General features: G+C 44.3%; 1 protein-coding gene across 1 annotated transcript in view; it reads left to right on the top strand.

Annotated features, from left to right (window-relative positions):
- Window positions 1-12319, top strand: part of LOC120380173 (piezo-type mechanosensitive ion channel component 2-like) — a 62229-nt gene extending 49910 nt beyond the window's left edge. Inside the window, exons 42-51 of the mRNA XM_039497658.1 lie at window positions 776-990; window positions 1751-1909; window positions 4358-4505; window positions 6069-6257; window positions 6603-6695; window positions 7791-7960; window positions 8672-8788; window positions 9756-9835; window positions 10217-10445; window positions 11771-12319. Coding sequence (XP_039353592.1) covers window positions 776-990; window positions 1751-1909; window positions 4358-4505; window positions 6069-6257; window positions 6603-6695; window positions 7791-7960; window positions 8672-8788; window positions 9756-9835; window positions 10217-10445; window positions 11771-12026 — 1656 coding nt within the window. The 3' untranslated portion in view covers window positions 12027-12319. The remainder of the gene's footprint in view (window positions 1-775; window positions 991-1750; window positions 1910-4357; window positions 4506-6068; window positions 6258-6602; window positions 6696-7790; window positions 7961-8671; window positions 8789-9755; window positions 9836-10216; window positions 10446-11770) is intronic.
- Window positions 12320-14024: the final 1705 nt, after the last annotated feature.

The raw sequence follows: 14024 nt of genomic DNA, 5'->3' as shown, positions 1-14024 counted from the left end.
TATGCTCTCAGCATTGCTGCTTGCACATTGTGCTTGGCTGCCGTAGCACTTGCTTGTGCTTTCCACATCTGGATGTTATTGTTATGTCTCATAAGAATGTGATTCTGCTTCCAAGTGGGGGAATGAGCAGTAATAACAGATGAGTCTATCAAGATCCTTAAAAGCTTGGTTTCATGCAAAATAGTCTTAGTTATAAAAATTTAGGGAGGAGAAAGAGAAAGCGAGGGATGGAGATGGATCCAAACCACAGCGCTGAAGCCCTGATATTTTTATAATGGGTCTAGTTAAAACTCCATATCTGAACCTTCCCAAGCATGGGGCTTTGAAATCTGGATCTGAAGATTTTATTTTGGGAGGTGCAAGCTACAAACATGGACCTGGCTCTCGATGCAGGGTAGATGACCATTGCTCTATGAAACAAAGGAACAGAACTGTTTAAAAACCAGTTGTTCTTCAGAATCCTCCATGAGGCATCAGCAGCTGCTCACTGTTATTTTGTCTGCATCTTTATTTAAGATGCTTCTACTTAGTGCCTGCAGAGTAGGGATTTGCTTGTAGAGAGGAGGAATTAGAGCCTTGCCTTTCCAGCCCTTAACAGAAAATGCAGCACTTGCTTACAGCTGTAAGTCCCCTTACACTCAGGGGAGATACTTGTCTGAATAGGGACTATTCACATAATAGCGGTCTGGAGTTTTCCCACTATCCCATGGATTATATAAAATCATTGGATAAATCCTGAGTGGTATTGCTTTGTAACTAGATTTTCCCCTTTCAGAAACACTCCGCAGCTGCTGACATAACTGAATCCCTGTCGGAAGACCAGGTCCCTGAAGCCTTCCTGGTGATGCTCCTGATTCAGTTTGGCACCATGATAGTGGACCGGGCCATTTACTTGAGGAAGACTATGTTTGGGAAGTGTGTGTTCCAGGTTGTCCTTGTCTTTGGCATTCACTTCTGGATGTTCTTCATCTTGCCAGGCGTTACTGAAAGGTACAACTGTGGCCAGTGTCACATGAAAATCTCTCTCTTTCATGAGCAGGACTTGTTTTCAATGGGAAAACAGGCAGAAGCCAGGGTGGCTTTGAAATCTGACATTTCTGCATGCTTTCAGCAGCAATTTAATTTGTGCTCTTAGCACTTCTGCTGCGATGGGTGGGTTTGGAACTGGATAGAGGGACAACTTAATTTCCTACCGCAGTCTTCACATTGAAAGTGCAGCATGTTTTGGGTAAAGAAACAAAAGAGAGTGCAATTATGTGTGCAAAATGCTACTGTGTTGCATGCCTAGTTTATTTGCGCAAATAGCCAGGTATGTGATTCATATGCAAGCTCAGTTATAGGAACTGTGCATCTGACTCTTTGAAAATGAGATCTCAGGAAAAGGAGACATCTGCAGGCTTATGAAGTATGGCAAGGGGAAAAACCCCTGGCAGAAATATTCTCCCAACTTTAGACATATCCTACTTTAAAGCTGCTCACTGTTGGTCAACACTTCCCTTTGGTGGAAGGACATTTATTATTCAAGCTGCAGGGAAAAGAAGCTCCATTTAATAGGACCCATAGCCTCAAGTGACGACATATGGCCACTCACTTTGCATCTCATTTTCACTAGGTTCCAATCCAGTCTGAGGGGGGTGATATTAAAATGAAGGTCAAACTAGTGATTCAGGAACTGTCACATTAAAAAAAAATTAAAAGGACTTTGGTGACAAAAATAGTGTAATGAAATCTCTGTTTTATTCACTTACAGGAGATTCAACAGAAACCATGTGGCTCAGCTTTGGTACCTGGTCAAATGTGTTTATTTTGGCCTGTCTGCGTATCAGATCAAATGTGGTTATCCAAATCGGGTCCTAGGCAACTTTCTGACAAAGAGTTACAATTTTGTAAACCTTTTCCTATTCCAAGGGTAAGCAGAGAGGGGATGTTCAGCTTTTATAATAAAGGCTTAAAAACCATGGGCCAAGCCCCAGTCTCATTAAAGCCAACGATACAATCCTCACTCAATTCAGTGGGACCAGTATTTAGCACGATAAACGTTGACTGTTCTTTTTTGGGATATGTGTGATTTATGGCAGGTATATCAGAAATTAAGCTCAAGCCCTAAGTTTGCACTTTAGAGGAAAGGAGAGCAGGGTCTGAATGCCATAACTTGACTCTTGAGTGCAACCCCCATTTCTTGTTGCTGTAGCTTATCTTTTCCCCTAGCCTGATTGCTACCTTTCTACATAATCGCTCAATAAACTTTTCAGACAAATCATCTCACATCCTGGCAGTCTCCCCTTAGCTAGATCCTCTCTGATTGCCTAGAATAGCTGCTTATTCCTCCAGCCTGGGTCTCTGGAATGTATGTGCTGTGATCCAGTATCAAGAGGCAAGGAAATATTAGCAGAATTCAATGTAAATATTGTATAAATCACCCTGAAATAGCATGGTTGTGAGATGAGCCTAACTGAAAGTTAAATAGACTAAGTAAATATAGACTAAATATATTCCATGCCTGGAATTGCCACTGGAATGTCTCCAGACAGGAAATATGTTGATACACAGTCTTGTGGCAGAGATATTAAAAAGCCATTGGACAGTTTGGTCATATTTGGGATGAATTTTATGTACTCAAGGCATTTTTAAATACATGCTGAGTTACATATTATTAACCTAAAAAACCCTATGGAAAAAATATCCATTTCCCATGTGGGCTAACATTGCATGGAGCAATCTGTGGGTTTTGTATAAAGGAAGAGGCTCTGAAAGGAACTTTAAGGGAGAAATCTCTCTCCTGCATGCTTGTGGCCTAGTTTTCAAGCACTGGCCTCCAGTGGGCCATGCACTGCAGTTTTGAGTGCTATTACCTGCCAGCTGAGGGGATAGAAACAATGATTTGTGCACAAAGACACACCCCCTCAGGATCAGTGGATGTTCCATGAACAGACTCCATCTCCTACATCTGCAGGTGAGAGAATCTATCAGTTTGGGGCAGAGACTATACTTCTCCGTACAGCATCTAGCACGAGACCCCATTCTTGGGTGGTCTTTTGTACACAGGTGCTGACATCTGAGAAGGGTGCACACAGGTATTTGTACAGGAACAACAGGAGGCGAAGTCAAGGCCTCACTGTAAATTTGGCTTTTAAAGAAGATCTTCCAAATTTGAATAATTCCCTGGTGGGTGAATAGATTTATAGCAGTGGTTCCCAAACTGAGGTTCGGGAACCCCTGTGGGTTCACAAAATGTTACAGGGGGTTCTTGGAAAAAAAATTCCCTAATGGCAGACAGAGCTGTCCCTAGGGACACCGGGCAGCATGGGACCAGTGGCCTGGAGCCCCTGGACTTCCAAGAGCTAAGCAGATCAAGGCAAGCATATCTGTCACACTGAGGAGATTTCAACTTCAAGACTCCTTATAAGAAATGGAAAGGGAGGTGGATATTTTTTGCTGTTTTTAAAATTAAATAGGTAACCAGTGTTGTTTTAAAAATTATGATGAAGAACAAGTTTAAGCTTTGTTGTAACGTGCGTTGTTTGCCTGGACTGCTCAAGACCTGAATGCTTATGTAGGAGGAACTCTTTGAGTTGGCTTCTTAAATACCTTCCTGCTGTTTCACAAATGACACTCCTTGATGAAAAATAGGAGCCTTGTCTTGTAACAGGCTTATTCAAAGTGATACAAGCTACGAAAGTGAGATCTTGGAAGAGTGTTGCCATTTTCATAATGTAATAAAAATGTTGTCATGATAAATAATTAATAATAAGTAGTGTGTAATAAGCATGTCATAAAAACAAATTTGATATTTCCAAGATCACTGCTTTTATAATTTATACTCCGGTAAAGGAGAAAATCGCCTGGAAATATTCATTTTCAGGAGGGGGTTTGCAAGACTTGACATTTTAGTGAAAGGGGTTCACAAGTTGTTAAAGTTTGGGAACCACTGGTTTATAGTAACTTCCAGATGGGATCAGATGAATGATCCATCCAGTCTAGTACCCTGCCTCCAATAGTGGCCAGTACCAGATGCCTCAGACTTCCCATAATGGACAATTGTGGGATAATTTGCCCATAGGGGAAGTTTCTTCCTATCCCTAGGCAGTTTGCATTTGGCTTCTGCCCCGAAGCATGAAGGTTTCTGTGATTTCTGAAATCCCTGGGCACTCTGTACAGTCTCAGTACTATACAACTACACACTGGAAACGGGTTTTCAGGAGCTGATAAAGGAAAAGTCCCTCAAAATCAAGGAAGATTGTGCCAGGGAAAAAGATTTCACTAAATGCCTGAAAATTATCTGCTAGGACTCCAGGCTCTGGTATTTAACAGAGATGTCACTCTAAAATGTTAATAACATTCTTTCTTTAACTGGTAGGTTTCGTATGGTGCCTTTCCTTACCGAGCTGAGAGCTGTCATGGACTGGGTTTGGACTGACACCACACTGAGTCTTTCCAGCTGGATCTGTGTGGAGGATTTATATGCAAATGTTTTCATTATGAAATGCCTGAGAGAGTCTGAGAAGGCAAGTGATTCCAGTTGTACAATCCCGTCTCATAAAATTATCTAACAGACATTTGTGAGGCCGGTTTAGGCTGGGGGGAGGGGGAGAAATAATGCACCCTTCAGAAAAAACTGGACTTGGGAAGATAGAGAGATTTATGTTTGAGCAGAACCTTCCCTTGTTCACTGAGCATTGCAATACTGCAGATAAACGGAGATGCCCATAGCATTCTGACTGTATAGTTAAACAAGGAAGCCGTAATTACGCACTCAGCAATGTCTCAGGCATAGACCTGTTTTACTCAGAGAGGGGATTTTGGTGGGACTCCAAGATTATGGGATCTTTTGCCTTTAGTCAGATAGACACTAGAGATGGGAGTTTAGCAGTACATCACCATTCCAGTTCCACTTCAGCATCAGCATTGGTCTGAGCCCACCTGCGGGATCTTCTATGTTATCAAAAGCTACTTTTGCACTTACCGAATAGTCACTGTGGGTGGCATCCTGGCCCCACTGAAGTCAGTGTCAAAGCTCCTTTTGACTTCAATGGAGCCAGGATTTCACCCTCTCTCTATAAGATGAGGGGAAGAATTGCTCGCCCGCATCTAAAAAAGACTCTCCCTTAAAGGGGTTTCCAGCTACAGACAGTTCTTCCTTATTTATAAGTACAACTCATATCTCATGGTGGGGATGAGAGAATATATTAAAAGTCACGCAAGTTAGAGCTGGAAAAGAACTATTAGGAGGTCTGCTCCACCCCTCTGGCCCATGCAGGACAGCTCCCTATGGCACATTTTGTAGAATTTTGTCCAGTCTAATTTTAGCTCCTCTAAGCAATGGGGCTTCCACCAGTCATTTTGAAATGAAGCCAGCTCCATCTTAGATTTGTCCTCGGTATCTGAATGCCATGCTCTGCCGCCAGCTGCTGCTGCTGCTTTCTGCGGAGAGCAGCACCCCTTCAATGGAAGGAGCTGGGGGACATCTCATTTCTACCAAGACTTTAGGCTCCCGGCCCTTCTTCCTCTAGATGCTGCTTCCTAGCCCTGTAGCCTTTTTACAGCCTTGCCCCAGCCTGTTTCACTAGTGCTGTTTCCTCAAAGAGCTGTTCCACTGCAGTAGCTACTCAGTCCTGAGAGGGAGCAATGGGCCACCTCTAAGAACATCATATAGACATTATACGGATAATTTCTACTGAATTATAAGTGTGTACAGTGCATTTCAACCCCAACCCTCACAAATAAAATAATGAGCATTTACAGCATCTTAAAAACTTGATAATTTTTAAATAGTTCATTAAAAGTGAATAGATAAGTTACAAGTGGAATAACTCAATCCAGACTAACACGGTTACCGCTCTGATACTTCACTTGAAGTTGTGTGTTTGCCAGTTTACACATGTCCTTTTTGTGTGTGTGTGTGTGTGTGTTGATTGAGTAATCTGTCACTCAGTGTGCATGCAAAACAACTGGGTTATTTCCCAAATGTTCTATCTCATAGCCTCAAAAGGGTCACCAAGTTCCTTCCTGCCTGGTTTCCCTGCCATGCTACAATTGCATCATGCTCAATTATAACTTTGCCTTTGCAGAAATATCCTCAGCCTTCTGGCCAGAAGAAGAAAATGATTGTGAAGTATGGAATAGGAGGCTGCATTGTCTTTATATTGGTCTGCATCGTGTGGTTCCCACTGCTTCTTATGTCACTGGTTAAATCTGTGGCAGGAGTAACCAATCAGCCCCTGGATGTCTCAGTCAAAATTACCATTAGTGGTTACGAGGTAAGGGTAGTGTTCTTACAGGAGTGTGACTGACACACACACACACACACGCTAAGTGGATTTGCACTAGGGTCAGGATTTTTTCACCTTATTGTTGGTGTGCACATGGCCCATGCTAGGGGCGACTGAAGCCAGAAGGCTGTTCAGTGCCGTGTGTGAAATGGCAGTGGAAGCAAAAGAAAAGGGAAAGGTAATAGGAAGAAAGAAAAGTGGAGGTGGCAAATTCTCTTTGGTTTCATGCTTCATACCATTGGTATGGATTTTCTCTGTATTGCGGCAGTGCCTGGAGGCACAGGCTGCACTGAGAATGCCATCTCTCTGATTTGCCCTCTTTTTCTTGCCTAGTCATTATTCACCATGAGCGCTCAGCAGCGGAATCTGATCCCTTTCTCTCCAGCAGCATATAACGAGCTGGCTAATCAATATGCCCTTCACCCGGTAAGTGTCACTCGAACAGGTCACTTCATCAGCGAGCCCAGATTCCCCTCCGGTCATCTCTCAGTGTTAGTGCTGCTTGGTTCGAGTTCTCCAGCAGGTGCCAGGTGCTTTGCTGGGCATATCTTCACTTTCCTGGGGTGAGCCCTTCATAAAACTGCTGTGATTTTTTTAGCCCAAGGCTTGTCTACAGAGGGATTTCAGCAGTGCTTAGAAGTCATGGCACATGCTGGCATGACTCAGCAGAAACAAATCACAGGTGTAGTCAGCAAAGGTCTTTCCTCAAAGGGGAATGTTTGCAACTTAAAGTCAAAGCAAAAAATAAACTCACCAAATATTTCCCCCGTCTAGAGCCGGACAGTCCCTAAAGTGACTCCTCTCCTCACTGCCTTAAGTGGCCAATTTACAGCCCTTCCCCATAGCACCTGTGCAAGGGTGGGGGAGGGAATGCTGAGCTGGTATTAACCTCTTGCTCACCAAGAACCAGGTAGTGCCCCTGCACCCTGTCACACCTGGTTTAAATCTGGCTGCAGGTTAAACTGATCTCTAGCCCTACTCTAGTGTACATCCCTGCTTCTAGTAGGGTTAGTGGGCCAGATCCTCAGTCCAGTTATGGCCCCTGTGTTACACTCAGGAAGTGCAAAGGAGCCATAATTCAGCTCCAAATGCCCAGCAGGAGAGTCCCTCTCAGCACATCAGTGCTGCTGCCAGGTCCTGTCCTCCCAGCCAAGGGCAGAAGGGGGCATGGACGGGGGCAGGTGAGGGGAGATGGCAAAGCTCTGTTCCACTATGCCAGTCTTTCCTGGCAGCAGCTTTGTGGGGGCTGTTCCCCGGTGACCCCACTTCTGTCCCTCCTGGAGTTCTGGGAACTTGGCCGTGAGGCAGGATTGGGCCCAGCACTAGGTTTTTGAGCAGTGTCTCACACAGCCTGGCCCTGCTCTCAGCAGTCGAGCAAACGCCGCAGTTTGGCCGCTGTTACGTTTAAGCCGTTTTAAATGTGTTGGTTCCTATTGCAAAGCCTGTGTAGATGAGGCCCCCCCTACCGAGAAGCCAACAGGTTCCTGTCTTGATGTTTTACCCCTTCTATCCCGTCCCAAGTCTGCCATGCAGTTAATAGTGAACTACAGCCCAGAGGACATTGTCCTTGCTAAAATAAAGAGCAATGCCAGCTTGCTGTGGAGCATCAGTCCCGCCAGCCGAGAAGCCATGATGGACGAGCTCTCCAGCTCAACCGCTGTCTACATCAACTTTCACTGGACAATTCTCAGGTAAATGCAGCATCGTGGTTAACACTGCAATGGATTAAAAAGCAGCTCAAGTTCTGTATTTATTTTAAAAGTACTTTTCAGAGGAGTTACACGTCAGTTTTAACTACATCAGTTAATGAATTATATAGCTGGTATTAATTCAAACTTCACTAGGGTTAAGCCTGCTGGTGTGCTGAGGTCACTGCCAGTCATGCTGACCAATGCTGTCGCATTGTTTCCTGCGCGTTCCCCACCTGTCTTACAAAGAGTGTGAGCTCTTTGGGGCCGGGACCATCTTTGTGTTCTGTGTTTGTACCACACCTTGCACAAAGGGGTCCTGGTCCATGACAGGGGCTCCTAGGAGCTACCACAATACAAATACATAATAATAATTAGTTAATTAATGGCTTCCATTCAGGGATCTCAAACATTCATTCATGACCTGAGCCTCACACCTACCTCCACCGAGAAGCTGGGGTAATTATCCTCTGCAGCACTCTGTGTTGCAGCTTCACCTCCAACATATCTCCTTCCAAAGGGCTTGCAAAGGACCCTCATAAGACAGCCCACAGCTGTCTTATATAGTGCCTGCACCAGAGTGTCTTTACAGCCCCTGTACACAGCAGCGCATCTGGCCCACAGCGGGAAGAAGAATCCCTCCCAGTAAGTCTTATCTTGAACTGCATTTGGGTACCACACCTGAATATACCGCGCTTGATTTCCTTTGGGCAGGAATGCTTCTCTGGTGAAGAATGTGGAAGCGTCTGGCAAGCACACGGTGCGGTATGAAGAGAAGGAGATAAGAGAACAAATTGTTCAAATGCTAAATGGGACCAGGAAAGAGCCAATGTCAGTATTTTTCTTCTGTTCGATCAGCGTTTTCAAAATGTGCCATGGCAAAGAATTGTTGTTGGTGAACACAGTAGAGGGGATTGTTCACACGTGAAATGGGAGCATCATTCCTTTTACAAACATTAGAACCACGCTATGTTAGGACTTCTTCCTGTTTGATGACAAGGAGGAGCAGGGGTGTTATTGTCACTCCTAGAAGTATTTTAGCTCCCATTTACACTCATCCTTTTCTAAAATACGTTGCGTATCAACACTGGTGTCTGTACAGCCCTAGAGACTGAAGCCCTGGATTCCACAAAGCAGCTACAACCCAGGCAGAAGCTGCCCTGCATACGTGCCTGGAGGGATCATCACTGTGGTTTTGGGTTGGTTGGTTTCCAGAGCCCAGTCAACCCCGGGACTCTTTCCTGAGGCTGCCAAAAATGGGCAACTTATGAGGCAGACTGGAAGGATGATCTGGTTGTTAGGGTGCTAGCCTAGGGTTCCAGAGATCTGGGTTCAATTCCTGACTTTGCCGCAGACTTCCTGCAGGACCTTGGGCAGGTCACTCAGATGTAGATGCACAAAGTTATTTAGACACCTAACTCCTGTTGATTTCAATAGGGGGTTAGGCATCTAAATACCTTTGAGGGTCTAGGCCTCATTTTCCCATCTGTATAATGGGGATAATGTGACTGCCCTACCACACAAGGGTCTTGTGAGATTAAATGTTAATAATTTGAGGTGCTCACATACTATAGCAATGGGGGGCAATACAGGTACCTTAGCTAGTTTCTCTGATATGCTCCTTGAGAGCTAGATAGAGCCATTCTGTTAACAGATATGGGTGGGAGTTGCAAAGTTCAGATTCACTCTGGGGGGTTGATCCAAGCACATTTCTAAGTGGTAATGATCCAGAAGATTAATGCATAGCACAGAAGTATTTGATAAGTCCAAGGCAATTTTGGCTTCCACTTGTTTCTAGACTGCTTCCCGGCGTGGTACCAAGATACCTCAGGGCTACTGCTGGAGCAGAAGCTAGAACTGCACATCGCTTGCAAGTTGGTAAGCAGTTGCAATAAAGCTGCAATAAAGGTTTTGGTCTCAGGGTTCCTTGGTGGAAACCAAAGTGGTACCCACTGTGGGCTCAGAGGGGAAATATTGTGAGCCTCACACACAGTTCCAAGTATCTCAAAGATTCTGCACCAAACTGTCTGAAATGTTGGAAATATTCCCCTGGTAACAAATTCTCATAAATTTGTGAGCACATCAATTTTTACATGTGCAAAGCAGATCCACTGCACTGCTCTACAGAGCAGATTCTCTTCTCTGAAGGGGAGTACTTGGAGAAGGAAATAGCATGCAGGGAAGGGAAGCATAGTAGTGAAAGATATTAGACATGTAGGGGAAAAGCTCCTAATTTTCATCTTTGCATTTGGGAACCAGCTCATTCTCATAAACCACAGGACGTAGACAAAATGGCTTTCTTCCGAAACATAACCATAAAACTACAGCAGCTGACCCTCAACTCATCTTCCGGCCAAGTTACTGAGTGGTGGGTTATTCAAGAGTGGAATCCTACCTGCTCTGGTAATGCTTGCAGCAAGAATGTGGAGCTTATCATCTACAATGACAAAGTCAGCCCTTCCAGTCTGGGATTCCTGGCAGGCTACGGGTAAGGATGGCATGCTACGCTACAAAAAAATACTCCCCATTGCTCTTCCTAGGTAGAGGAATACTTTATTCGTGTTTATTAGGTAGTTATTTAGTCTTGGCATTTTCCTACACAACCAGGCAGAATAGACATCTATTCTGCCTGCTTGTGTATTGTATTTGACAGGTTGGTTCTTTCATAATTTTTCAGTATTTTGTATTTGGTTTCTATCCTTCCTTGGTCAGATATGGCTCGAAAGCTGAGCCTGTCAAACCTGACTCAGGCACTGGACTGAAAGATAGGCCCCCAGCTGGGTTATTAGCAACTGAAATGGAGGTGTAAGGTTATCACCAACCAGATTTGACCTTTGATTACTCCTCTTTGACCCTGCTGTAGTCAATGAAGTTGCACAAGTGTAACTGAGAGCAGAATTTAGCCCACTGTGCACAAAACTGCCTGCAGGCTAACAGACAGGATGTCAGTCTAATTGTTGCAAAGTGCTACAGCTTTCAAAATTAGCAGTGATGCCGAGAGAAAAGAGTCACATAAAGCAATACCATTTCCGTGTCCCCCACAGTAGGTTTTATGCACCTGGCAATTTACTCAAGTCCTAGGTCTGTGTTCTATAAGAGCGTGAAGGCACAGGTGCTTTATTCTCCTTCAAAATCATGAACAAATTCCTTGGGTTTTGCCAGCGAGCAGTCCTTATATCCCTTTTTAGTTTTATCTAAAAATCACACGCTTTTCCGTAAACCCAAATGTGAAAACAAAGAGGAGGAAAAAAAGTCCCCTTCCCAGAGCACTATGCTGGGAGCTACATTGGACCCAGTTTCCAATCCCTGGGTTAGGAGATTTTCAGACTAGAAATAAAAGCTGAAATTTAATAGTGAAGATAATTAGTCATCGGCCCACTTTAGCTAAGGAGGTGGTGATTGGATTTCTTTCTAAAAAAGACATGCTGAAGCTCAACCACAAGTTCTGGGTTTAAGGCAGACAGCACCGAGGGAGGTAATTCTATGGCCTGTGTTATGCAGGTCAGAATAGCTGATCACAATAGTCTCTCCTTCTGGCCTTTTACTTTACCTTAATCTGCACTGGTAGTCTCACTGAAATCAGTGGAACTCTGTATAACTATTCAAGGTAAGGATGGTAAAGTTGGGCTCCTTGAGAAAAGCTAACTTGCACCTTAATGAATGGATACCTGAATAGCTTATTATAGACATTTATGGTTATTATAGACATTATAGACTCCCATAGAGTGGGCGGATAGCATGGCCATATTAGGGAACAGATATGGTCCCTTGTTTCGCCTAGTTCTGATCAACTCTTTACTCCCTTCTCCTCAGCATCGTTGGCCTCTATATGTCTGTTGTCCTGGTCATTGGGAAGTTTATCCGAGAGTTCTTCAATGGCATCTCCCGTTCTATAATGTTTGAAGAGCTGCCCAACGTGGACCGCATCCTGAAACTCTGCACGGACATCTTCCTGGTGAGGGAGATTGGGGAGCTGGAACTGGAGGAACAACTCTTTGCCAAACTCATCTTTTTGTACAGATCTCCTGAAACTATGATCAAGTGGACCAGAGAGTCAAAGGAACAATGACAGGACAAAGGTTTGTTTACTGAAGATCAGGTTTAGGAAGCTATTGTCATGGGCTGCTTGAGAAGCAAAATTTAACATTCAGGAACGGGAGATGCTATGAGCGTCTCCTCTCCATTGGCATATTTTCACCTTAAGCTTTTCTACACGTTCCTCACCAAAACGTATCATGTTTAGGCAGTTAAGTGTACTTTTCAGGTCAGTGACTTCCCTTTGCTCAGCCAGAGAAGACCTAGTATTGATCCCCTCTAGACTTCATCCCACAATCATGGGTGCAAAAAGCTTGGCCCAAGTCCACCTGATTTTATCTGCAAAGCAGCTAGAAACTTCCTCACAGCAGCCTCCGAGCAACTGCCGCATGGGCCGTTAATGGCTGAAGATCAGTTATAGGGAGGAAATGTTAATAGGGCTAATTTACAAGAGCCCAGGTTCAAATGTAAGATTTTAAAGAAACACTTAAAAAGGTGCTCTGACCTGGGTGATGAGGCTTCCAGTGCTCATTGGACAAAATGCACAGACTCAAGATGTGCAAATATTCCAGTTTAGAACATAAAAACAAACCTTTCCAAGACAAAATAAAAGAACAGAATGGGGCACTTGCATAATCAGAGCAAGATCTCTCTAGCTAGGCCTAAGGCCCTTTCGATTCTTAAGAGGTCTCTACCACAGCCTTTACCCAACTAATATTCTACTTTATAGTCTGGAGAGGTTTCCCAGCTTGCTCTGCTTTTAAGTGGGTACTCGCTCCTTCCAAGTGAAGAGTTCATCCACTTTTTCCCCGCTGCAGAATCACTGAAAAATGGGTTGGAAGCAGAGAACAGGCGTATTGGGCAGTGTTTTGTTAGGTTAAAATAGAGGGGTTACCTGAATAACATCCAGGATGGTACCCCAGCATAGGGACAAGGGGATGGACTAGGGCAGTTCTTTTACACATAAAAATGTCTGAGGAGGCAGCATGTATCCAGTGGACGGAGCATCAGGAGCCCCAGGATTTCTATTTCCAGTTCTGCCAGGCTGTGAAACTCTGGGAAAGTCACTTCCCTCCTTAGTGCCTGGTTCCCCTCCCATCCTGTCTGTTTAGACTAGAAGCTCCTCAGGACAGGGTGTGTCTCTCACTGTGTGTGCACGCAGCACGGGCCCTTAATCTCTGTTCAGTGAATTGAGTGAGAGAACTTGGTATTCTAGCCATTAGCGGAAGCTCCTCTGCACTGCAAAGCCACCTAGTCATTCAGCACAAGTGGCAGCGGCTCCTTGGAGGAAAAGGGGGCTGTGGGTCTGATTTGAAGTGCAGCAGTAGAGCTGGGCGTGAGAACTTACACGCACAGTCCAGTCAGACTCATTTTAGGAGCACCCAGTATTTTCAGAAATGCAAATAATGCCATGAAGTTCCACGATGGGATATACAAATGGCTTTAATAAACTCAGACCATGCATGTGCAAAGTAGACAGAAGCAAGCAGCCACTTTGTTTTGTAAACCAAGTTTATTCATAGTCCCACTATTTCTTCTTTTCTTTCCAAGTGAATATGTTCCGTTATCTGAAAGAGTAAGAGCGACATGGAACTGCGTTTTGGCCCACTCTTTTGTTGACTGTAATGGTCAGCGAAAGCTTAAAGTGCAGGTACTGCACCTTACTAAAATAAAAAGCCTTTTCCCATTAGACCTTCTTTGCTGCTAAGCTGAATTGCCATGGAATAAGTTGAGCCTACAGTGGTTTCTTCTTCCTCAGAGAACTCTGTTGTGAGAAGCAATGGGGGCTGTAAGAATTAATAAAACCTCCTGGAAAGTAACAAAGTAAATCAGAAGGCCTGGTAAGCAAGAGCTGCAGTGGCTTATTCATGCATTAATGCATTAATGCACTCAGCAAGTTTTGTGAGGTGCTTTAAGGGGGACATTTCCCTCCCTCCACTAAAGCTAGTGGAGCTCAGAGATTGCACGGTCAATGTTGTTCAGCAACTGTGGGCACCAATAATTTAAAAAACAAAAGAATAGGCCATTTCAT

The sequence above is a fragment of the Mauremys reevesii genome, linkage group 13, assembly GCF_016161935.1.
Source record: "Mauremys reevesii isolate NIE-2019 linkage group 13, ASM1616193v1, whole genome shotgun sequence".
Lineage (NCBI taxonomy): Eukaryota > Metazoa > Chordata > Testudines > Geoemydidae > Mauremys > Mauremys reevesii.
This window is presented reverse-complemented; position numbering and strand designations above follow the sequence as displayed.